At 39.4% G+C, this 27,518-nt stretch overlaps 1 protein-coding gene across 1 annotated transcript in view; it reads right to left on the reverse strand.

Annotated features, from left to right (window-relative positions):
- LOC126189006 (serine/threonine-protein kinase Genghis Khan) overlaps positions 1-27,518 on the reverse strand; it is a 372,927-nt gene that overhangs the window by 173,294 nt on the left and 172,115 nt on the right. The window contains exons 12-16 of the mRNA XM_049930817.1: positions 25,696-25,802; positions 16,074-16,533; positions 6,400-6,549; positions 4,135-4,259; positions 3,888-3,996 (exon numbers count right to left, since the gene is read on the reverse strand). Of these exons, the coding sequence (XP_049786774.1) occupies positions 3,888-3,996; positions 4,135-4,259; positions 6,400-6,549; positions 16,074-16,533; positions 25,696-25,802 (951 nt within the window). The remainder of the gene's footprint in view (positions 1-3,887; positions 3,997-4,134; positions 4,260-6,399; positions 6,550-16,073; positions 16,534-25,695; positions 25,803-27,518) is intronic.

A 27,518-nucleotide genomic window follows, 5' to 3' on the forward strand; every position in this document is an offset into this window, starting at 1 on the left:
TCAATCCCCAGTTGGTCCTAGGATTTTTTTCTGCCACCTACTACCTCTTTCACCTCTGCACCATTATTCAGAGTCCACATTAAACTGCAGGTTCCCTTATAAATGGCTAAGTCACTTCAGAGGTTGTAGGAATACTACCTTCAATAGGACCCTGCCTAGAAAAGAACTGTGGTCTTGTACATAGCTTTATTTACTTTTCAGTGTAATAAATATAACACAGATGAACAACGTCATCAGTTACACTACCAACACAGCTCATCAACTGTCTTCTGGACTTGGCATTACTTGGAAGCCACTGATCGTAACTAGACAAAGATAAGAATGTATCCAGCAGACATTAATTTGCAATACCTTGCTCATCTGTATCAAGAATGTCAAAGCTATAGGATATGAATTCAGTGCATACAATTACGCAATTTCTCTTGTTTGTAGTAGAACAAAATGAGTGAACAAATTAAGGGCTCTTTGGGTGGTAACAGTAAAAATCAATAGACTTTAAATCTAACATCTCCTAAAACAGTGATATCAAGTAGCTCAGATGAAAATGGTTAACTGTACTGACCCTACTTGACAGTACATTTTTCAGCCTTCAAACTGGAAATCTGAACAAAATATGTATTATGGCTACATATTTGATTTGTTCCCCAGAGCTTACTGAATTACAGGAAGTGCTAATTTAATGTAAAACTTTTTGAGCCAATTAAAACAAAAAAAAAACAGGAATAAACTGTTTAAGAACATCATGCTTATGCTAAGAATATGAAAAAAAAGACTTGTATGTGGGTGCACACTGTCATATGAGAGTAAGATTTCTTTTGGATTCTTATCACACTGAAAACATTGGAAATGATTCTTGACCTTGTTTAAAGTCTTTATACATGTCTCTGAATTAATGGTTGACCCTTTTGGAAAAATATGCACGAGAATGATACCATCACTATCTGCAAAGATTGCCATCATAACTATGACAGCAGATGGAGTTGCCTTGAATTTCTTCTTTTTTGGTAATTGTAGGTGGTGCAACTCCAGTGACTGCCTTTTTGTCTTTGGCTCAACGTGATGCATTAAGGCCCGTTTTATTCAAGATACTAGTGAGTTGTTTTTCTTTCATCCATAATCCTCCACCCCCTCCTATATTAGGATTATCCTCAGTAGTTTTGCAACCCCCTTCCATATTAGGGCTGTCTTCAGTAGTTTTGCAATCTATTTACCTGTCTAAAAATTTGTTCACAGAACGAAAGCTTCTGAAAAGTGGTACAAACAAGACTTAAAAGGTATTTCAACAAAATGAAATAACAACTGTAGTTCATACTGTACCAGGTATCTAAGCATAGTGACACATTGTAGGAAATTATGCAATATTCTTTACCCATAGAAGTGAAAGGTTGAGTGTATTTCTGTAGCTGTGTGTGTGTACTGATTAGAAAAAGAGCAACAGCTCTAAGGCCAATTACATCCCTACACAGTTATGTGAGTCCATGTGCAACAAACCAATAACTCACAGGTAATTGTTGTCTTTCTTCAATTTTGTTCATTTTTTTCCATTCTGGAATATCATTAGTAGCTTTCTGCTCACATGGCTCTTCTGCAACCCTATGTTTGGTTTTGCCCTATCTTTGTTCCTGCATTTTTTCATATTTATAACTCTAACACATTCTTTGTCCATTTTCTCTCCTACACCATACTTATTTTCTGGACACCTGGTGGTGTTTGAACACTACCGTTGTAATGGCCCATCATGCCATCGGCTGCTTTACTCCTGATCTCTCAGCCTTGGAAATAATATTATCACTGGAACCTACTCCTTTGCACCTTTTGCTTCAGTTAATATTCTTGATACTAAACCTGTATAAACTAACTATGCCAGCACCACTTTTTGACTAAGTATGTTTGTTCACAATTATGTTCCTAAATTCTCAAGTGCACCTAGTAAAACAGTTTCTCAAATCCCATCTTTTAAGCTTCTACAACTGCCACCTGTATCTCATTAATTATTAATGTTACAATCACTTACTTTTTACACTACATCCATTAGTGTTTTTCTTTTACATTCCCTTTTTTTGCCACACTTTGCCTACTATCAATCCAAGTAGGATTTCTTGCTTATTCTTATTCTACATTTACCAGTTCAGAAAATAGTCCTTCCCCTCGAAGAATATGGTTCCACATACTCCTGCTGAAATACTTTCCAGCACTTAGTAATTCTCCAAATGGACTTACAATTAAAACTGGTGTGTCTAGGCGACATTCATTTGTTCATTCACTCATTTAAAGAGCTTCGCCTTATCTAGTTCCATCAGTCAATAACCTTCACTTTTTTGCTCTTGCATAATCATACAATCTTGGCTCAGATCACAACTAACTGCCTCTGCTCCTTTTATTCTGTTAACAATAATTTATTGCATTACTAAACAGAGACAGTTAAATATTTTCTCCAAAAGGTAATAATGCAAATGTAGATACAAGTGCTTTGAAAATAAATACATTACCTGACAAAGAAAGTGAATCACTCAGCAGGGAAGACTAAATGAAACTAAAAACTAAACTTCATAGGTTTTTAGAGGGTAGGTGATGTTAATCATTCATCAGCAGACCATGCCTCCTGGTCATAGCACCACCCCAAACACAGCTGTTTGTATTGTGGTGTTAGGGGTAGTCTCTGTGTGGAATAGCAATTCCTTAGTCCAGCGGCTCATAGACTCCGAACAATGTTGCAGCAAGTTGATTACTTGTTCATGGATGGAAGGTGCAAATGTGAAGGGGTTAACAAGTGCTTGGTGTCGTGGTGTTCAGATGTGGTTGACAGGAATGTTCACAAGTATGCCTCCTCTTATGTTTCCTTGCCGTCCAATATCAGGCCACTGTCACATCTGAATGCCCCGTAATTCTGGACACTGCTTGGTATGACCAGGACCAACAATGAGAGCCCTTTCATACTCAGTCAGGAGCTGATAACGCTATCTCACAAGTATATGTAGCACATCAGTGTCCTCTACAGTGATCAGTGATCACTCAACATCTGAAGCTGTTCACACCCCTTATATACCCCACCTAGGCTACTAACAACACTTAACATGAATAATATTAATGCACTCTGGTGGCTCTTCTACCTGTCTCAGAGAATTTCAACTCTCATCATTTACATAACCATCAATAGCTTGTATGTGTATGTAATTACATTGACATCCAATCATGTCTTCTGGGTGCTTCAATTCTTTTGTCAGGCGGTGTACATCAGCAAATATATGCACAGCACTAATCAACTACCCTCATCTACTCCAGCATTTACAACAAAACTTCTGAGGAGCATTTCTGTAATTCATTAGTACCATTATGGCATGAAATTCTCTAAAACTATTCCATATGAAGATTTTAATCCACGGAAAGTGAATAAAACCTGATGTTTCTGGCACATCACCCAGAACTAATGTTCACCATGCATCCATTATCTAACAGAGAAGATTAAGAAATTTTAAGAAGTCAGGGGCATATCACCAAAAAGTATATATTCCAAAATAAATAAGGATAAAGTTTTTATCATGAAATCAATAAAGACTATACAACCAGATTCCTGAATCTTGATCAACTGAAACAAAATGTTGCTTCTCATTTTTCTTTAGTGGGGGAGTGTGGCACAGAGGAGCAATTTGAGTTAGAACAAATTTACTCAAAGTCTGCCAATCTAGCCTACATTCTGTCACAGCCAAAAAAGGAGACAGCTAACAGTAAATTCTAATGGCAAACAAAATATAAACTCTTGGTTTAGATAAAATCTCTCTTAAACACAAAACAATGATATTGCAAGACAAAAAAGCTTATTAAAACCAGCAATGTCATACAATATTGCTCAAAATCAGGAGTTGGTTCATGGTTGTAATGGTACTTACAGCAGTGGCTGCACTGGACACTCCAGCATGTTTGAGGAACTCAAGCTCTTCAGTCATCTTTGTTGCCAATGCTTGTAAATAGCCCCTTGCGTCCTTTTCATCACTTACCCTAGAGGTGGAAAATGATCAGTCTCTCTCTCATGGACATTGTCTTAAGGTAAAATATGAACAAGGGTTGTACAGTTATTATTCAACTGCTGATAGAGATAAAATTCAACTACTGACAGAAATAAAACAATGTTCTCACCACTGGATTATTTCACTAATTTGTGCTTCCCATTGAGCAATAGCATCTTTCTTGCTTCTCAGTTCTTCGTATTCTTCTTCAAGTTGCCTTCTTTCATTCTGTATTCGACTTACACTCTCAGTTAGCTGCAAATTACAATAAACTGACGGTTGGCATATAACCCAGCAAAATGGAATTAATAATTTTATGAATAATTCTGTAACTAAATGTTATACAACAAACATGTTCTGCAGACTACAAAATGTAGTACCTTCATCTCATTGAGCACATCTTACTAAACAGTCTTCACTACTTATCTGGAATGAGAACCAAGTACCTTAACTACTGCTCCTCTTTCCTTGGCTTGTAATACTGAAAATCATGAGCTGTTAGAATCCCAATTCCTTTATGACTGATGCAAACTACAAACATGGAGGGCAACTATACGCAAGCATAGTGTGTAAACAGAGAGAGGAAAAAGCCACTCAGAAGCTCTAGTAAAGACAGGACACACAAGCACACATTATGAACATGAAATAACAAAATGCAACAATTCATTTTCCTAATGACACATGAAAGCTACAACCCCCTTTAATACTGCCTCTGCACGTGGGGATGAAATTTTTGGTTTCTCTAAGAGATTTATTTGATCACAATCTAACATCCCACAATATTTTAATAAGTGCCTCTCTTTTCTAAAAGATAAGGGAGACTCCCATCCACAACTTTTTAGTTCCCCAACTAGAATTTTGTGACGTATACAGTCAAAGGCCATGGCATGGTCTCAGAAAATGATACAAAGAATTTTTTTTCTTGTTTGTTTCTACCAGAACAGAATTCCCTGTAGGGTCTTAGTTATGAAACCCAACTGAGCCGTCATTAAAATGTTATTGACAGAATTTGCTGATATTACCTACTGTCTAACAAGTTTTGGAGAACATGGGAAGGAGAGAGACAGACCTAATTAGAAGCCACTTGCATACTTTAATATCTAAAAAGAAGTGTTACAATTGCATACTTCAATCTTTCAGGAAATATGCCTGAATTAATTGACTGATTGCAAACACACATCAAAGGGGACGCTACCAAGTCAGCAGAAGGTTACATTCAGTACTTTGGTTAAAATCCCATCACACTTAGAAGAGTTGAGATACTAGTTGTTAGTGGGATAATGATATTTGTGATCTCTCTTTAACAGTTGACTTGGCCACACTGCTGGATCCCTTTTTATGGTCCATTTTCTCTCCCTGCTTTCAGCTACTGTTACAAAGAATTCACTGAATACAGTAGCCAATAATTTAACATCATAAGTCTTTCTACCACCACCGTCATGGAGCTGAATACCTATGCATCAAGTGGCTATCTTTATTTATTCCAGTGTCTGTATTTCATTCAACATTTTTCAATACTGCCACAACAGAGTTATACATATTTAGGAAAATTAATGGTAGACACATACAAAGACAATAGCTCAATCATTTCAAACATGTTGCTAATTAGAAGCAGTGCAAATATCAAAACAATTCACACAACTCAAGTTTAAATATACAGATAAGAAAGAAGGCCTTTTTCCATATAGAACAAAATAGTATTCATTGCACCAAGCTTGCAGTGAAGGAAACAATGCATGCCTAACACATATATACAAATTCAGACAGCCAAATTACTGAATTAAAAAAAGAGTATTTTGAGAAAGAACTATGAGAGGCAAAACATGTCTTTTGTGTTTTAAAACTTCATAGACAAATGGGGAAAATTTAATTATCTCACAATTTAACTTTTTACGTAATAGGGGGATATGCTGTCACTGTACAGTTGAGTCAGTGAGCAGAAGACAGGCATATTACAAAAACGAGCTAGTGAAGCTGTTAGATGATTCCTCCTTCAGAGCTGACACAGAAACAAAAAATACACATCAAAATGCAGAAAATTGTCCCAGCACTATGGTCCAACTGTGGTAGCTCTGAAGGAGGAATCCTCTAACAGAGGACGATAATCAAAATCTTAGCTGCAAGTTCAGTCCTCTTTAAGTGCTTTTCTAGCAGCCAATGTCTCAACTACACAGTGAGTGATGATCTTTCCTGTATCAACTGCCTGCATAGAACCTTAGCTTTTCAATATTGTAATAAATTAACCTTATCAAATACAGAAGGTAAATTGAACTAAAAGCCCACAAGATACAAATTTGATAACGTTAAACTAAGATCGACAGCTATCTAAGATTACTCAGCATAATCTAACATATTCTACTTTGAAGTATTTCCTTAACATATGAGCTAAACTGACTGTGTCCAAGTCCATCATCAACTTCTTGTTGTCTTCCAATAACATCAGTCTTTCACGTTCATGACGCCTCTTGAGCTCTGCAATTGTCTCCTCACTGTCAGTCAAATCTTCAAGTCTCGTGGCATCCAATTTCTCCTTAACAGCTTGTACCTGATCAAAAAATGTCATATTTAAGTAAGTATCGGAACTGTGTTATTGTAAATCTAGTTATGACTGAAGAATATATTTACATCTTTTTTAAGTGCATTCAGTCTTCATAAATTAGAAACTGCCCACAAGATTTTAGCTTGAAGAATACAGGTGGAGTTAAAAGCTTGCAATGGCATTCCAAACTTTAAAAAAATGTGTTCAGTAAATTAACCCTTTTCTCAAATATTCAAATTCACTTTTCCAGCAGTGAGTCTTTACTTTGATCCTTTGTTTATGTAGTAGCTGCTGAAAATTAACAGTGCAGCAAATATTCTGAAGGAACTTTGACTGACACCCATTCCCTTTCTATCACTTAAGGGAAGCATAATGTATGGGCAGCAGTTTGCTATTACAAAAGGATAATCTACATTCACTTTTAAGGTAACAAAATGATTAAAATCAAGTGTCCACATCAGAAAGGTTTATCAACTTCTATTATAATGAGTTATGTCTTACAAGGAAAGTCATCAATGTATGAGAACGAAAGTGACACACAACACCTGCTTTCCTTGCAGATATCTCCATTTAAACTTTGTTTTAGTCTATAGCTTTTCCCTTTGTTTCTGCTTCTGGCTCCTCTTTCCTGGTGTAAATCACTTTTACATCTGCTTAAGTCAGTGATTCCCAATCGGAGGGTATAACCCCCTGAGGGCTAAAATGAAATTTTCTGAGGGGTAAACCAAACAATTTGATTCTGTTTCAGTTACAGCACCAAATTACTTTCTGAACATCGTTAGTATTATAGCAATTTCTGAAACACTTTAATACTGATTATATAAGTTATCAATAATTAATTTTCCTCAGTTTAATCCAGTGGAGGTTACAGGTTCCTCACATAGTCCACCCACTACACTCATGTTGTGCTTTGTCCTGTACATCGCTGACGATACAAGTGAGACATATCTGTGACACATGCTAAATATTTCAAGAAAATGTCTTCTCCAGGTTGTAGATGGTACCCGAGTCATCCAGAAACTGGTTCATTACTCGCTTCGAAATAGATAAATGAAGTAATTGACAGAACAACACAGCAGTAACTACATAGGGCTGTACACATTATTATTATTATTAGACTGGTTAGACACAAAGCATAACAGCCTGACGTTATCCAATGTGTGCCAGTCCAGAAGTAAGGAGTCCAGCAACCAAGTTATTCACAAACAGCAAGTATAGTGTGCACATCTGAATTTGTTTGATATTAAATGGGTACACCCTCACTGTGGATAGTTAGCTTTCTTATCTGAGAAGTTGTGGATAGCACTTGCAATGCACCAGGAATTCTTTCGTCATTCATTTTAAAACCCCCACACCCACAAACTAAATATCATTCACATTTCATCACTTAAAAAATAAAAGTGTTCCAAGAAAAGTCTTTCATTCTACAATTTACTTATGTGCTAAGGTTGGTGATAATGGGAGGTGGGGGATGGGGTGGGGAGCGGGGTACTAACTAATGTTTGATTGCATTCAGGGGTTACAGTCTAAGAAAGGTTGGGAACCACTGGTTTGTGTTGCTGTTATCAGTCTCCCTCTTTGGACTACATTTCACGGAAATAAATGTTTTGGTTACTAGCTGATCTGCTAAACTGACTGTTGTTAATATTTTGTTTCCTTACCCTAATACATGTCACAGGTTTTATTTGTTACATGTAAATTTTACATTCCTCTCTCCTTTGTTTATTTATCTAATTTAACTCTGTTTCTTAGATTTATTATACATATGCATGCTGCAGATCACTGTAAAGAGCATGGTGTAGGTTATCTGTCATTACTGCAATTCAGTTACATTAACCACACACTCTCTCAAGACTCTCAACCCAGTGGTTAACATGAGCAACTGGTATAATATAAGTCAGATATGATCTGTAACTTCAGATCGATTCTCTTGCGCCCAGTAGTTACCAATCTTAGCTTCAATACTGTGTGCAAAGCTTCCATAAATTTAAATTGTTTCAAACTCAATTACATGAAACGTTTCTGTGGCTTTATCACTGCATATTATGTCTATTTTCGATTACGTATATGTAGATGGACTGAACACAATGTTGTCTGCTAGCCGAGGATGACCAGTTGGCTGAGCTGAGAAAGCTGTCAATAATGATCACGGCCATTTGTCTTCTATCAATACAGCTATGCCTGTGACTCACTGCGCAGAGTCTTCTTAAAGTGAACAATTAGACACTTAACTATTTCATTCACAGCTGGGTGCACTTCTTTCTGTATGTATGCAAAATGCACCACTGGACAGGGAAAAAACATACTCAGTTAATAACAAACTGTTCAAGACTTCATCTGTAAGTACTGCCACAATTTGTTTCAATTGTACCACCACATCCAGTGACAGTTTCAACTGTGCACCTCAATTTACGATTTCCTGTCAGAAAAGTCTCAGTTCAGAGTAACTGATGGGAAATCATCTGGAGAAACCAAAGTTATATCTGTGATTCTCCAAGCAAGTGTTATAAGCCTTCTGCTGTTTTCTGTCTATAAAAACAGTTCAGGAATATCAACAATATTGTGAACAGAATAGATTGCTACTCATCGTAAAGATGATGCACACAGCTGCAGTCAGGGATGATGAAAAGGCAGTTACGTATAAGCTTTCAGCCAAAGCCTTCTTCAGAAAAGAAAAACACACACGTTAACAGAAGCAATCACACCTCACATCCCTCCCAATCCGGCAAATAATATGACTTTTCTTCATCACACTTTGAAACTATAACATCTTATAAATGTGTAAAATGGGAAAATGGTATGGAGTACAGTATCCACATTATTTAATGTCGCAGAGGAATCCTCTTATGGAGATAGCAGTCATGAGTATGTGTAAAGTGTGGAAGCTTGTGTGAATGTTTGCGCATTTTTCTTTTCTAAAGAAGGCTTTGGTCCAAAGCTTATTATGTGGCTGTGTTTTCATCTTGCCTTTCTGCAACTCAATGTGTCATCTCTACAGTAAGTAGCAATCTATTCTTTTCACAATACAGTCTATATTCCAACCTAAAGAATTTAGGATACAATCTGAGATAAGATAACTGCATTATGTGAAAAATGACAATTGAACCTGAACAATAAAAAGTGTGAGGACCTCTAATTGGATACTAAATAAAATCCATTAAATTTCAGTTAGATGATAAATCACACATATGTAAAGGTTGTTGATTCAATTAAATATCTAATAACTACAATCACAAACAATTTAAATCTGAATCAACACTTAGAAAATGTTATGAGGAAGGCACACCAAAGACTGCATTTTATTGGCAGTAAAGACACTATCTACATGATGCTCACTGTACTCTTCTGTAGTATTTGCTGTATGGTAAGGGATCCTTAACAGATATGATTCCCAGAAAACATTGAAAAAGGTCAAAGAAGCGCAGCTTGAAACAGGGGAGTGTGTGTTAGAGATGAGTTGGGGTCGCAGTCATTAAAGGAAAGATGTTTTGTATTGCATGTTGCAATGAGATATTCACACAAAAATTCAATCACTTATTTTTTCCCCTCTAAATGTCACAATATTTTGTTAGCTCCCACATATGCAGGGAGAAATGACCATCATGATAAAATAAGAGAAACCAGTGCTTACATATAGGTGTTTATTTTTCACATGTGCTCCTCGAGAGAGGAATGGAAGAGAAATAATCTGAAAGTAGTTCTATGTATCCTCTGATAAACACTTATATGTGAATTGCAGGGTAACCATGCACATGCACATGCACCTGCACCTGCACATAGATGAAACACTCACATGTTATCAGAAAGAAAGAAGACATTTTCTGTCTGACAAACAAGTAATTCTGTTGGATTTCTTAGTATTCCTCCTAAGCTTGGAGTGATACAATATATCTTTGAAGACAAGATAATCTACAAAGAGTTTATCACTTGAAAGAACTGCTTATTGTTCATCTTTTGTGCAAGAATGAAAGAGCAAACATTTCATTGAAGAACTTGCAGAAAACAAAAACAAAAAAATTCAATGGTAGATTTTGTCACTATTATGACACAATTAAAAGTTGGTACCACTTGAGCTTCATGTCTTCAAGCTGATACAGATAAATTTACAGGAAGTGATATTTGGAACAAAAAGACACTAGGTTGAATGGTTGAGAATACAAGATAAATTTTTTACCAAGCAGTGATACACAGCTTAAAATCAATGACAACTCAACTGCTCTTCATGAATTACTTAATGCATATTCTGTATCATTTTTGTTTCTGAAAAGAAATTTTATTTATTTGACTAATTAATTCACACATGGTGTTTATTTGCATTACTTTTTCTCTCTAAAATGGAAGATCATGTATAGGTAGACTTACATATCAGAGAACTGCATAAGTTTTCAAGTTTTTGCTGTTCTTCTAATATATGCAGTTGACAAGAGGACAGAAATGGAAATGACAATGAACAGACGAATGACAGTTATGTATGATACAGAAGCAGAGAGAAGATTATAAAAATAATTAAAGCTTAAAAGCTGGCACATTTTAAGTGTTCTCATTCATCATCCCTCTTTCACTTGCCAGCTAACTCATTCCTGTCTTCATTTTGTGTAGGCTGGAAGGAAGACTGTGCTTAATGTGGAAATAGTATACAGGGTGTTAAAAAAAAGAAGAAAAGAAAGAAAGAAAGTGCCGCACAGTCCTACATGAGGCAGCATCAATCAAAAGCAGAAGAAAAATTCCTGTAATGATACATCTGGAAACTAGTGCCTGTTCAGATATGGGCCACTGAAGATCTGCAGTCCACAGTCTGCATTTTATTTATAGATGACCCAGGATTCACAAACAATGGGATAGTAAATTACCACAATACATATGTATGGGCAAATGAAAATTCTCAATCAATCATGGAAGTGAGGAATTGGGATCACTTCAGTATCAATGGGCAGGAATTGTCAGTAACAGGTTCATAGGAACATATACTTCACCAAGCAGATTAACAGATTGTGAGGCAGTACCTCAGCCACCACCCCATTTCCTACAGATTGTGTGACAGTAAATCACCACAACATTATGGGCAACAGATTGGTCGAGCAGGTCCAGTAGCATATCCCGATCCCACCCCACCATTCGCCAGACATAAACTCACTGGATTACTAGCTAAGGGGACATTTAAATGCATTAGTGTATGCCCAATCCATTGACAACATGCAGACATTACAGAAGACATTACACAATTCTGAAAGTGTGCATGATACACTGTGAAGAAGGGTTGAAGGATTTGTGGTAACCATGTGCAGCACTGTGTACAGTATCAACTTCTACATGACAGACAGATGGGAATGAATATGTTACAATTTTTTAAAATTTTCCTTCATTTTGTCGACTGATAACATTTTCATATTAACAGAATCTTCCGTCGGTTCTTGGTAGAACAACATTATAATAATAAATGAAAAGCACCAGTTTGCTTTTGTTCTACAATATTATTTTTATTGCTAACCGGTTTTGGCTTACAAGGCCATCTTCATCTTCAGACATTTACTGAGTATTATCACAAAAGAAGTTAAATGTTAGCAGACAACACTGGAAGAGAAGTAACATATCTAGAGTGAAGTAGAAACATGCAGTGAGTAACATCTTTGCAATGAAATAGTAAAAACTGAACAGTACATAAATAACAATGGAGTTGACAGGAAAACCTTTAGCACAAAATAGGAATAGCATGCCTCAATAACAATTTCTATTAATAAACAAAACAAATGAAATAAGATAAAATTAGTACTAGACAAGGCCTTGTAAGCCGAAAACCGGTTAGAAATAACAATAATATTGTAGAACAAAAGCAAACTGGTGATTTTCATTTATTATGATAACATTTTCACTTATTGGCATAGGCAAATGCAAACACAGAGAACTGTAGCTTAGGGTATGAAGTACAAAGTTAATAAGTACAAGCTCATAATTAGATTAGACAGCAAAATGTATATGACTCCAACACAATTACACAAATTTTCATTAAATGTAGACGGGAAGCAAACTGAGATTTCAAGATGAAAATTTTGCTTGCCTTGATGTGTGGTGTCATAAAATGCCAGGATATGGTCTAGATTAACTGCACTACAAAGAAATTAAAAATTCCTTGATTTCATCCAAGGAAACACTTTACGAGTTTCACCATAACCACATTGTTGTTGTTGTTGTGGTCTTCAGTCCTGAGACTGGTTTGATGCAGCCCTCCATGCTACTCTATCCTGTGCAAGCTTCTTCATCTCCCAGTACCTACTGCAACCTACATCCTTCTGAATCTGCTTAGTGTATTCATCTCTTGGTCTCCCTCTACGATTTTTACCCTCCACGCTGCCCTCCAATGCTAAATTTGTGATCCCTCGATGCCTCAGAACATGTCCTACCAACCGATCCGTTCTTCTAGTCAAGTTGTGCCACAAACTTCTCTTCTCCCCAATCCTATTCAATACCTCCTCATTAGTTACGTGATCTACCCACCTTATCTTCAGCATTCTTCTGTAGCACCACATTTCGAAAGCTTCTATTCTCTTCTTGTCCAAACTAGTTATCGTCCATGTCTCACTTCCATACATGGCTACACTCCATACAAATACTTTAAGAAACGACTTCCTGACACCTAAATCTATATTCGATGTTAACAAATTTCTCTTCTTGAGAAACGCTTTCCTTGCCATTGCCAGTCTACATTTTATATCCTCTCTACTTCGACCATCATCGGTTATTTTACTCCCTAAATAGCAAAACTCCTTTACTACTTTAAGTGTCTCATTTCCTAATCTAATTCCCTCAGCATCACCCGACTTAATTTGACTACATTCCATTATCCTCGTTTTGCTTTTGTTGATGTTCATCTTATAACCTCTTTTCAAGACACTGTCCATTCCGTTCAACTGCTCTTCCAAGTCATTTGCTGTCTCTGACAGAATTACAATGTCATCGGCGAACCTCAAAGTTTTTACTTCTTCTCCATGAATTTTAATACCTACTCCGAATTTTTCTTTTGTTTCCTTTACTGCTTGCTCAATATACAGATTGAATAACATCGGGGAGAGGCTACAACCCTGTCTCACTCCTTTCCCAACCACTGCTTCCCTTTCATGCCCCTCGACTCTTATAACTGCCATCTGGTTTCTGTACAAATTGTAAATAGCCTTTCGCTCCCTGTATTTTACCCCTGCCACCTTCAGAATTTGAAAGAGAGTATTCCAGTCAACATTGTCAAAAGCTTTCTCTAAGTCTACAAATGCTAGAAACGTAGGTTTGCCTTTTCTTAATCTTTCTTCCAAGATAAGTCGTAAGGTCAGTATTGCCTCACGTGTTCCAACATTTCTACGGAATCCAAACTGATCTTCCCCGAGGTCGGCTTCTACCAGTTTTTCCATTCGTCTGTAAAGAATTCGCGTTAGTATTTTGCAGCTGTGACTTATTAAACTGATAGTTCGGTAACTTTCACATCTGTCAACACCTGCTTTCTTTGGGATTGGAATTATTATATTCTTCTTAAAGTCTGAGGGTATTTCGCCTGTCTCATACATCGTGCCCACCAGATGGTAGAGTTTTGTCATGACTGGTTCTCCTGAGGCCATCAGTAGTTCTAATGGAATGTTGTCTACTCCCGGGGCCTTGTTTTGACTCAGGTCTTTCAGTGCTCTGTCAAACTCTTCACGCAGTATCTTATCTCCCATTTCATCTTCATCTACATCCTCTTCCATTTCCATAATATTGTCCTCAAGTACATCGCCCTTGTATAAACCCTCTATATACTCCTTCCACCTTTCTGCTTTCCCTTCTTTGCTTAGAACTGGGTTGCCATCTGAGCTCTTGATATTCATACAAGTGGTTCTCTTCTCTCCAAAGGTCTCTTTAATTTTCCTGTACGCAGTATCTATCTTACCCCTAGTGAGACAAGCCTCTACATCCTTACATTTGTCCTCTAGCCATCCCTGCTTAGCCATTTTGCACTTCCTGTCGATTTCATTTTTGAGACGTTTGTATTCCTTTTTGCCTGCTTCATTTACTGCATTTTTATATTTTCTCCTTTCATCAATTAAATTCAATATTTCTTCTGTTACCCAAGGATTTCTATTAGCCCGCGTCTTTTTACCTACTTGATCGTCTGCTGCCTTCACCACTTCATCCCTCAGAGCTACCCATTCTTCTTCTACTGTATTTCTTTCCCCCATTCCTGTCAATTGTTCCCTAATGCTCTCCCTGAAACTCTCTACAACTTCTGGTTCTTTCAGTTTATCCAGGTCCCATCTCCTTAAATTCCCACCTTTTTGCAGTTTCTTCAGTTTCAATCTCCAGTTCATAACCAATAGATTGTGGTCAGAATCTACATCTGCCCCAGGAAATGTCTTACAATTTAAAACCTGGTTCCTAAATCTCTGTCTTACCATTATATAATCTATCTGATACCTGTCAGTATCTCCAGGCTTCTTCCATGTATACAGCCTCCTTTCATGATTCTTGAACCAAGTGTTAGCTATGATTAATTTATGCTCTGTGCAAAATTCTACAAGGCGGCTTCCTCTTTCATTCCTTCCCCCCAATCCATATTCACCTACTATGTTTCCTTCTCTCCCTTTTCCTACTGACGAATTCCAGTCACCCATGACTATTAAATTTTCGTCTCCCTTCACTACCTGAATAATTTCTTTTATCTCGTCATACATTTCATCTATTTCTTCATCATCTGCAGAGCTAGTTGGCATATAAACTTGTACTACTGTAGTAGGCATGGGCTTTGTGTCTATCTTGGCCACAATAACGCGTTCACTATGCTGTTTGTAGTAGCTAACCCGCACTCCTATTTTTTTATTCATTATTAAACCTACTCCTGCATTACCCCTATTTGATTTTGTATTTATAACCCTGTAATCACCTGACCAAAAGTCTTGTTCCTCCTGCCACCGAACTTCACTAATTCCCACTATATCTAACTTTAACCTATCCATCTCCCTTTTTAAATTTTCTAACCTACCTGCCCGATTAAGTGATCTGACATTCCACGCTCCGATCCGTAGAACGCCAGTTTTCTTTCTCCTGATAACGACGTCATAACCACAACTTGTTCAGAAATTAACCCCAATGTAAATTATGTATTCCTTTGCCACAATTTCTTCAGGAATTAACCCTCTGATATAAATTATGTATCCCTTTCTTTACCATATCCACTGTGTCTTAATTGTTTTCTCTTGAGCTTTATAGGAAATGAAATGTGAATGCACCAGCTTTGGATTTATCTTCGACTCCTACTATCAGTAAGGGTAATCTATTTTTGCCAATTACAAATTATTCCATTCATCACAAAAGAATACTGTTGTTAGGCAAATAACAACGAGGAAAGCACTAGCACATATATGACACATCTGCAAGTAAATTGTAGAAATGTAAATTTTGTTTAAGTGTTTCCAGTTATAAGAGGTATGAGTAATTTTTTTTTACGAGTGAATAAACATGCATTAAACATATTTGTCATAGAGTGTGGAAATATACAAGGAATAATACTTTACCTCTCTTTCAAGAGTCTCTCTCCTGTTCTCTGAGTCCTGTAATTGATCTCTCAGGCTTGAGCATTCCAAATTAAATCTTGATTGTTGCTGCTGTAAGCTCTCATTATACTGAACTTGGAGCTTTTCTACCTCAGACTTTAACCTTGCTATTTCCTGTGATGCATGTGACTGGCTAGCTACAGAAATATCAGCTCCTACTATAATACTCCTCTGTCGCAACTTCTCAATTTCTTCCTCCATTTGTTTACAATATTCTTCACTTCTTTCCCTAAGTTTGCGTTCTTTTGCTGTCTCTGCCATAGCTTCATCTACACGTGCTTCAAGCTCTCTTCTAAGTTTTTCTGCTTTGCGAATGTCATGTCGAAGGCTATCAATTTTTTGCATAGCTACTTCCAGCTCTTCCTCCTTATCCCGGACCTGTCGTGAAAGTTTCTGCTTCTGTTGTCTCAGCTCTGACAGCCTATAAGTGAAGATATTAGATTCAACTTATGCCACACATTGCTATGCAGTGATCACAAAAAAGAATTAAGAAACCCTGATGAAATAAGGCACTTAAGGTGGTTGTGAACAAGAACAAAGAGGATACCATGTCAGTCTACTTTCATAATGTTTTATAACGTAGTTTACAAATTAGTTGGTACAAATAAATAGCAAGAATTTCAGGGAGGTGCAAATTTAAAATAGTTACCGATTATGAGGCATTGTCAGAAACATAAATAACATTGATCATTTACACAAATAACATACATATTTTATAACAAAGAGTTGTATTAGTAATAGTTACTAGAGTCATAACTAGTAACATCATTTACACATGTCTGCTGAAACAATTTCTGATATGAGTAAATAAAGTTACTGTATGTGGGTTATAGCAACAGGAAAATGTTTAGAACAGATATGCACAAACAATTTTGCACAAAATTGTTATGCTAGATTGGTAAATCAGGAGTAAACAGGCACCTATTCCATTGCAATAATAGCATGAAAAGAAAATTATACAAAGAGCAACAAATTCAGTTTATAGAAAGGGTATTCTCACTATGGCTGACATCTTCATTGCACACTTCAGCAAAAAGAAAGATGATGAGCGGAAAGACTTACCTTAGAGGGAAAATAGCACGGGTATACACTCGTACACACACACATATCCATCCACACATATACAGGCACAAGCAGACATATGTCTGCAGATATGTCTGCTTGTGCCTGTACAGGATTATTACAAATGATTGAAGTGATTTCACATCTCTACAATATCTTTATTATTTGAGATATTTTCAAAATGCTTTGCACACACATACAAAAACTCAAAAAGTTTGTTTACGCATTTACAAATGTTCGATACGTGCCCCTTTAGTGATTCGGCAGACATCAAGCCGATAATCCAGTTCCTCCCACACTCGGCGCAGCATGTCCCCATCAATGAGTTTGAAAGCATCGTTGATGCGAGCTCGCAGTTATGGCACGTTATGGCAGAGATGTCTCTGCCCAAACTCTTTGCCTTTACAAATGTCTGCTTGTGTCTGTGTATATGCAGATGGATATGTGTGTGTGTGCGCGAGTGTATACCTGTCCTTTTTTCCCCCTAAGGTAAGTCTTTCCGCTCCCGGATTGGAATGACTCCTTACCCTCTCCCTTAAAACCCAAATCCTTTCGTCTTTCCCTCTCCTTCCCTCTTTCCTGATGAGGCAACCGTTGGTTGCAAAAGCTTGAATTTTGTGTGTGTGTTTGTGTTTGTTTGTGTGTCTATCGACCTGCCAGGGCTTTTGTTTGGTAAGTCTCATCATCTTTCTTTTTAAATATATTTTTCCCACGTGGAATGTTTCCCTCTATTATAACTATATATATATATATATATATATATATATATATATATATATATATATATATATATATATATATATATATAATAGAAGGAAACGTTCCACGAAGGAAAAATATACCTAAAAACAAAGATGATGTGACTTACCAAATGAAAGTGCTGGCAGGTCGACAGACACACAAACGAACACAAACAAACACACAAAATTCAAGCTTTCGCAACAAACTGTTGCCTCATCAGGAAAGAGGGAAGGAGAGGGAAAGACGAAAGGATGTGGGTTTTAAGGGAGAGGGTAAGGAGTCATTCCAGTCCCGGGAGCGGAAAGACTTACCTTAGGGGGAAAAAAGGACGGGTATACACTCGCACACACACACATATCCATCCACACATATACAGACACAAGCAGACATATTTAAAGACAAAGAGTTTGGGCAGAGATGTCAGTCGAGGCAGAAGTGCAGAGGCAAAGATGTTGATGAATGACAGGTGAGGTATGAGTGGCGGAAATTTGAAATTAGCGGAGATTGAGGCCTGGTGGATAACGGGAAGAGAGGATGTATTGAAGAGCAAGTTCCCATCTCCGGAGTTCGGATAGGTTGGTGTTAGTAGGAAGTATCCAGATAACCCGGACGGTGTAACACTGCGCCAAGATGTGCTGGTCATGCACCAAGGCATGTTTAGCCACAGGGTGATCCTCATTACCAACAAACACTGTCTGCCTGTGTCCATTCATGCGAATGGACAGTTTGTTGCTGGTCATTCCCACATAGAATGCATCACAGTGTAGGCAGGTCAGTTGGTAGATCACGTGGGTGCTTTCACACGTGGCTCTGCCTTTGATTGTGTACACCTTCCGGGTTACAGGACTGGAGTAGGTGGTGGTGGGAGGGTGCATGGGACAGGTTTTACACCGGGGGCGGTTACAAGGGTAGGAGCCAGAGGGTAGGGAAGGTGGTTTGGGGATTTCATAGGGATGAACTAAGAGGTTACGAAGGTTAGGTGGACGGCGGAAAGACACTCTTGGTGGAGTGGGGAGGATTTCATGAAGGATGGATCTCATTTCAGGGCAGGATTTGAGGAAGTCGTATCCCTGCTGGAGAGCCACATTCAGAATCTGATCCAGTCCCGGAAAGTATCCTGTCACAAGTGGGGCACTTTTGTGGTTCTTCTGTGAGAGGTTCTCAAACCCAGAACCTCTCACAGAAGAACCACAAAAGTGCCCCACTTGTGACAGGATACTTTCCGGGACTGGATCAGATTCTGAATGTGGCTCTCCAGCAGGGATATGACTTCCTCAAATCCTGCCCTGAAATGAGATCCATCCTTCATGAAATCCTCCCCACTCCACCAAGAGTGTCTTTCCGCCGTCCACCTAACCTTCGTAACCTCTTAGTTCATCCCTATGAAATCCCCAAACCACCTTCCCTACCCTCTGGCTCCTACCCTTGTAACCGCCCCCGGTGTAAAACCTGTCCCATGCACCCTCCCACCACCACCTACTCCAGTCCTGTAACCCGGAAGGTGTACACAATCAAAGGCAGAGCCACGTGTGAAAGCACCCACGTGATCTACCAACTGACCTGCCTACACTGTGATGCATTCTATGTGGGAATGACCAGCAACAAACTGTCCATTCGCATGAATGGACACAGGCAGACAGTGTTTGTTGGTAATGAGGATCACCCTGTGGCTAAACATGCCTTGGTGCATGACCAGCACATCTTGGCGCAGTGTTACACCGTCCGGGTTATCTGGATACTTCCTACTAACACCAACCTATCCGAACTCCGGAGATGGGAACTTGCTCTTCAATACATCCTCTCTTCCCGTTATCCACCAGGCCTCAATCTCCGCTAATTTCAAATTTCCGCCACTCATACCTCACCTGTCATTCATCAACATCTTTGCCTCTGCACTTCTGCCTCGACTGACATCTCTGCCCAAACTCTTTGTCTTTAAATATGTCTGCTTGTGTCTGTATATGTGTGGATGGATATGTGTGTGTGTGCGAGTGTATACCCGTCCTTTTTTCCCCCTAAGGTAAGTCTTTCCGCTCCCGGGACTGGAATGACTCCTTACCCTCTCCCTTAAAACCCACATCCTTTCGTCTTTCCCTCTCCTTCCCTCTTTCCTGATGAGGCAACAGTTTGTTGCGAAAGCTTGAATTTTGTGTGTTTGTTTGTGTTCGTTTGTGTGTCTGTCGACCTGCCAGCACTTTCATTTGGTAAGTCACATCATCTTTGTTTTTAGGTATATATATATATATATATATATATATATATATGGTTATATAGAAGGAAACATTCCACGAAGGAAAAATATACTTAAAAACAAAGATGATGTGACTTACCAAATGAAAGTGCTGGCAGGTCGACAGACACACAAACGAACACAAACATACACACATGTTTGTGTTCGTTTGTGTGTCTGTCGACCTGCCAGCACTTTCATTTGGTAAGTCACATCATCTTTGTTTTTAAGTGTGTGTATATATATATATATATATATATATATATATATATATATATATATATATATATATATATATATATATATATATATATATATATAAAATAATAGAAGGAAACATTCCACGAAGGAAAAATATACCTAAAAACAAAGATGATGTGACTTACCAAATGAAAGTGCTGGCAGGTCGACAGACACACAAACGAACACAAACATACACACAAAATTCAAGCTTTCGCAACAAACTGTTGCCTCATCAGGAAAGAGGGAAGGAGAGGGAAAGACGAAAGGATGTGGGTTTTAAGGGAGAGGGTAAGGAGTCATTCCAGGGGGAAAAGAGGATGGGTACACACTCGCACACATATGTGTGGATGGATGGTTTCCGGGGGTAACAGACTGGGTAGGGATTCCAGGCGTTCGCGAAAGTGGTTGGTGTCTTTGATGAAGGATGGGAGACTTAAAAAACTATCCAATCTCCTGGTTTCCCACCTCCGGAAAGGCAACTCACTCACCCTTCACAACCTTTCCAGCAAACCTCAACCTCCTCTCATTGCACACAAACCCAGTCTCTCCCATCTACTCAATCTCCCACTTCCAGCTCCACTCCCTCCAAAAACTCAAAATTCCAATCAACACAATCTGGAACCACAACACCCCAATTCAGTAGTTAACCTTTCCTCCAAACCTCTCTCCCAATCCGAAACCTCTGTCCTATCCAAAGGCCTCACCTTCAGCCCCACTCCCAGATTTAACCAAACAGCCCTCGTCAAAGATTTACTGTCCTACACCCGTACTCTCTGCTGGAAATATCACTTTGCCACGAAGAAAAATGATCCTAATCCCACTCCTAATGATCCAACTCCCCAAGACACTATCCAAATTGAACCATGCCTGGAACAGTTCCGTCCTCCGTCACAGCGGGACCCACCTCCTCTTCCTCAAAATCACCCTCTCCTAACCTTCCAGGAATTTCTGACTTCCAGCCTTACCTCTCAATCCTTCTTAAAAAACCTTAATCCTACTCCCAACATCACCACTGCTGAAGCCCAGGCTATCCGTGATCTGAAGGCTGACCAATCCATCGTCATTCTTCCGGCGGACAAGGGTTCCACGACTGTGGCACTTGATCGTCGGGAGTATGTGGCTGAGGGACTGTGTCAGCTTTCAGACAACACTACTTACAAAGTTTGCCAAGGTAATCCCATTCCTGATGTCCAGGCGGAGCTTCAAGGAATCCTCAGAACCTTAGGCCCCCTACAAAACCTTTCACCTGACTCCATCAACCTCCTGACCCCACCAACACCCCGCACCCCTACCTTCTACTTTCTTCCCAAAATTCACAAACCCAATCATCCCGGCCGTCCCATTGTAGCTGGTTACCAAGCCCCCACAGAACGCATCTCTGCCTACGTAGATCAACACCTTCAACCCATTACATGCAGTCTCCCATCCTTCATCAAAGACACCAACCACTTTCTCGAACGCCTGGAATCCCTACCCAGTCTGTTACCCCCGGAAACCATCCTTGTAACCATTGATGCCACTTCCTTATACACAAATATTCCGCATGTCCAGGGCCTCGCTGCAATGGAGCACTTCCTTTCATGCCGATCACCTGCCGCCCTACCTAAAACCTCTTTCCTCATTACCTTAGCCAGCTTCATCCTGACCCACAACTTCTTCACTTTTGAAGGCCAGACATACCAACAATTAAAGGGAACAGCCATGGGTACCAGGATGGCCCCCTCGTACGCCAACCTATTCATGGGTCGCTTAGAGGAAGCCTTCTTGGTTACCCAGGCCTGCCAACCCAAAGTTTGGTACAGATTTATTGATGACATTTTCATGATCTGGACTCACAGTGAAGAAGAACTCCAGAATTTCCTCTCCAACCTCAACTCCTTTGGTTCCATCCAATTCACCTGGTCCTACTCTAAATCCCATGCCACTTTCCTTGACGTTGACCTCCACCTGTCCAATGGTCAGCTTCACACGTCCGTCCACATCAAACCCACCAACAAGCAACAGTACCTCCATTATGACAGCTGCCACCCATTCCACATCAAACGGTCCCTTCCCTACAGCCTAGGTCTTCGTGGCAAAAGAATCTGCTCCAGTCCGGAATCCTTGAACCATTACACCAACAACCTGAAAACAGCTTTTGCATCCCGTAACTACCCTCCCGACCTGGTACAGAAGCAAATAACCAGAGCCACTTCCTCATCTCCTCAAACCCGGAACCTTCCACAGAAGAACCCCAAAAGTGCCCCACTTGTGACAGGATACTTTCCGGGACTGGATCAGATTCTGAATGTGGCTCTCCAGCAGGGATACGACTTCCTCAAATCCTGCCCTGAAATGAGATTCATCCTTCATGAAATCCTCCCCACTCCACCAAGAGTGTCCTTCCGCCGTCCACCCAACCTTCGTAACCTCTTAGTTCATCCCTATGAAATCCCCAAACCACCTTCCCTACCCTCTGGCTCCTACCCCTGTAACCGCCCCTGGTGTAAAACCTGTCCCATGCACCCTCCCACCACCACCTATTCCAGTCCTGTAACCTGGAAGGTGTACACAATCAAAGGCAGAGCCACGTGTGAAAGCACTCACGTGATTTACCAACTGACCTGCCTACACTGTGAAGCGTTCTATGTGGGAATGACCAGCAACAAACTGTCCATTCGCATGAATGGACACAGGCAGACAGTGTTCGTTGGTAATGAGGATCACCCTGTGGCTAAACATGCCTTGGTGCACGGCCAGCACATCTTGGCACAGTGTTACACCGTCCGGGTTACCTGGATACTTCCCACTAACACCAACCTGTCAAAACTCAGGAGATGGGAACTTGCCCTTCAGCATATCCTCTCTTCTCGCTATCCGCCAGGCCTCAATCTCCGCTAATTTCTAATTTCAATCTGCCGCCGATCATACCTCACCTGTCTTTCATCATCATCATCTTTGCCTCTGTACTTCCGCCCCGACTGACATCTCTGCCGAAACTCTTTGCCTTTACAAATGTCTGCTTGTGTCTGTGTATGTGCAGATGGATATGTGTGTGTGTGCGCGAGTGTATACCTGTCCTTTTTTCCCCCTAAGGTAAGTCTTTCCGCTCCCGGGATTGGAATGACTCCTTACCCTCTCCCTTAAAACCCAAATCCTTTTGTCTTTCCCTCTCCTTCCCTCTTTCCTGACGAGGCAACCGTTGGTTGGAAAGCTAGAATTTTGTGTGTATGTTTGTGTTTGTTTGTGTGTCTATCGACCTGCCAGCACTTTTGTTTGGTAAGTCTCAAAATCTTTGTTTTTGTTTATTCTGTCATATCAGTCATGACTTTCTGCAAAGTGAAACTCAGAAGGCATAATAAATCATACAAACAAATTTTTGAAAAAAGGTATTGTTAAAGTCAAATCTTCTGTAAATAAGCCATTAAAACAGACAGTTTTGGATTTTTACCACACTGGTGAAATCTTAAGTTAGGCTGTTTGAGAAGACTGTATGTGATTACAGGGCAAAGTGTTGTATATATTTTAGCCTATCAAAGATGAAGGTACAGTTTTTGACAGGACAGGGAATTATGTCATGTAACAGCCAACTCCTGCAACACTGCCAAAGCCAATGGTTCCTCTGCATGCAAAAGGAAGACCTTTCAGAATGAGATTTTCACTCTGTAGCGGAGTGTGCACTGATATGAAACTTCCTGGCAAATTAAAACTATGTGCCGGACTGAGACTTGAACTTGGGACCTTTGCCTTACACGGGCAAGTGCTCTGCCATATGAGCTACCCAATCACGACTCACAACCTGTCCTCACAGCTTTACTTCCACCAGTACCTCATCTCCTACCTTCCAAACTGGCGGAAGTAAAGCTGTGAGGACGGGTCGTGAGTCGCACTTTGATAGCTCAGTTGGTAGAGCACTTGCCTGCAAAAGGCAAAGGTCCCGAGTTACAGTCTTGGTCTGGCACACAGTTTTAATCTGCCCAGAAGACCTTTCACCTGTCAACATTCTGTGAAGTGGAAAATATTCTTTCAAAATTGCAAGAGAAATTTTCAATACAGACAGAACTGGCATCTTTAACAATTTACTTCCTACTAAAACATTCCATTAAGGGTAAAGAATCTAAAGCAACAATACTTCTGAAGAATGTAAATGTTGTGTTCCTTTCTTTGAAATGCACTATTCACATGCAGCCTCTGGATCTGGGCATGACATACTCTGTTAAAGCGAAATATGAGAAGCAGTCATGCAATACTCAATTACAATCCTTGAGAGGGAGGAAGTGATGAGATTCAACAGGGTACAGACTATGCATATGTTTGTTGCTGCTTGGAATTGTGTAACACAACAGAGCTTGTTAAATTGTTTCACATTGGGTGGTTGGGGTATATCAGTTGCTGCTGAAGATTAAATTCTTCCAGAAGAAGACAGGAGTAGAATCAGAGATTTTCTTGAAAATGTGACATTTCAGGACTTTGTTGTCTGTGATGATGGCATCCATATTTCTGCACCTGGGACAAATGTAGGATGTGTGAAGTGCATGTCAATGAATGCTGTGAGGTAGGAAGTAGTGGTGACAACAATGAAGAACGAAGAAGAAGAAGGAGATGAATAAAATGGGAGTAAGAGGAGGAAGAGAGGGCCATTACTCAACCTTCTGCAGTTGCTGTACAAGGAATTAATATCCCCAGGTACTAATTTCCCTCTTTTCATGTAGATGGAACAGTTCTTGACTTTGTTAAAAAATAAAGGATGTATTCTGTGAAAAGTGCAATTATATATGTATATGTGTTTGTAATGTATTTAAATATGTAGTGTAGGATATTGGTTAAGTTTGTAATTAAATAGCGCTTATGTCACTTAAACAGGCTTGGACTGTGATTCTGGGTGACTCCTTCCCCGTTTAAGAGAAACCCCTGTTTAAGCAATAAATTCTTGGTCTCCACAGATTCCTCAAGAAAGAGGTTTTTTACTGTAACTCCCCCCCTCCCCATATCACTAGTGTAAATTTTATTCAACATTATACTGTAAGAGAAATATCTGTCCAAACATAAGGACTTAACAGCACTTTATGAATGATTCTTCTGCAACAGATAGTGGGAACTGAATTAAATTTTTAAAATAGAGAGAATGGTATATAGTTTTGATCCACTGAAGAACAATTATCAACCACACAGCATATGTATGTTACATTCCACGACTTTCTATTTGATGTAACAAGTGTTTAACTGTTTATGTTCAAAATATATTAATACTTGAGAAAAATTAGAATGTTAGATATTGACATAGCAATATACATAACATTAGCTTAACAATATAATAAAGAATGTTACCTGTCTGTCACTTCGGTGTATTCTGTCATTGCTAACTTCCGCTGGCTTAGAGCATCTTTAAGTTCCTTCTCTTGAAGTTTAATTTTCTCTTGGACATCAAGGTTTTCCTGTCAAAAAACAAGGAGAACATAGATTTTTGGATGCAGTGAAATCTAATGCTTCACTTTATCTCAATAAATTGTCATATAACCACACAGTTATACAAAGATGATGTGACTTACCAAACGAAAGCGCTGGCACGTCGATAGACACACAAACAAACACAAACATACACACAAAATTCTAGCTTTCGCAACCCGCGGTTGCTTCGGCAGGAAAGAGGGAAGGAGAGGGAAAGACGAAAGGATGTGGGTTTTAAGGGAGAGGGTAAGGAGTCATTCCAATCCTGGGAGCGGAAAGACTTACCTTAGGGGGAAAAAAGGACGGGTACACACTCGCGCACACGTACACATATCCATCCACACATATACAGACACAAGCAGACATATACAGAGGCAAAGAGTTTGGGCAGAGATGATATATATATAGAGGGAAACATTCCACGTGGAAAAAATATATCTAAAAAGAAAGATGATGAGACTTACCAAACAAAAGCGCTGGCAGGTCGACAGACACACAAACAAACACACAAAATTCTAGCTTTCGCAACCAACGGTTGCCTCGTCAGGAAAGAGGGAAGGAGAGGGAAAGACGAAAGGATTTAGGTTTTTAGGGAGAGGGTAAGGAATCATTCCAATCCCGGGAGCGGAAAGACTTACCTTAGTGGGAAATAAGGACGGGTATACACTCGCACACACACACATATCCATCCACACATATACAGACACAAGCAGACATATTTAAAGACAAAGAGTTTGGGCAGAGATGCCTCTGCACTTCTGCCTCGACTGACATCTCTGCCCAAACTCTTTGTCTTTAAATATGTCTGCTTGTGTCTAAGTCACATCATCTTTGTTTTTAGGTATATTTTTCCTTCGTGGAATGTTTCCTTCTATTATATATATATATAATAGAGGGCAACATTCCACGTGGGAAAAATATATCTAAAAAGAAAGATGATGAGACTTACCAAACAAAAGCGCTGGCAGGTCGATAGACACACAAACAAACACAAACATACACACAAAATTCAAGCTATCGCAACGAACGGTTGCTTCGTCAGGAAAGAGGGAAGGAGAGGGAAAGACGAAAGGATGTGGGTTTTAAGGGAGAGGGTAAGGAGTAATTCCAATCCTGGGAGCGGAAAGACTTACCTTAGGGGGAAAAAAGGACGGGTACACACTCGCGCACACGTACACATATCCATCCACACATATACAGACACAAGCAGACATATACAGAGGCAAAGAGTTTGGGCAGAGATGATATATATATAGAGGGAAACATTCCACGTGGAAAAAATATATCTAAAAAGAAAGATGATGAGACTTACCAAACAAAAGCGCTGGCAGGTCGACAGACACACAAACAAACACACAAAATTCTAGCTTTCGCAACCAACGGTTGCCTCGTCAGGAAAGAGGGAAGGAGAGGGAAAGACGAAAGGATTTAGGTTTTTAGGGAGAGGGTAAGGAATCATTCCAATCCCGGGAGCGGAAAGACTTACCTTAGTGGGAAATAAGGACGGGTATACACTCGCACACACACACATATCCATCCACACATATACAGACACAAGCAGACATATTTAAAGACAAAGAGTTTGGGCAGAGATGCCTCTGCACTTCTGCCTCGACTGACATCTCTGCCCAAACTCTTTGTCTTTAAATATGTCTGCTTGTGTCTAAGTCACATCATCTTTGTTTTTAGGTATATTTTTCCTT

This window comes from Schistocerca cancellata, chromosome 5 (assembly GCF_023864275.1).
Source record: "Schistocerca cancellata isolate TAMUIC-IGC-003103 chromosome 5, iqSchCanc2.1, whole genome shotgun sequence".
Classification (NCBI taxonomy): domain Eukaryota; kingdom Metazoa; phylum Arthropoda; class Insecta; order Orthoptera; family Acrididae; genus Schistocerca; species Schistocerca cancellata.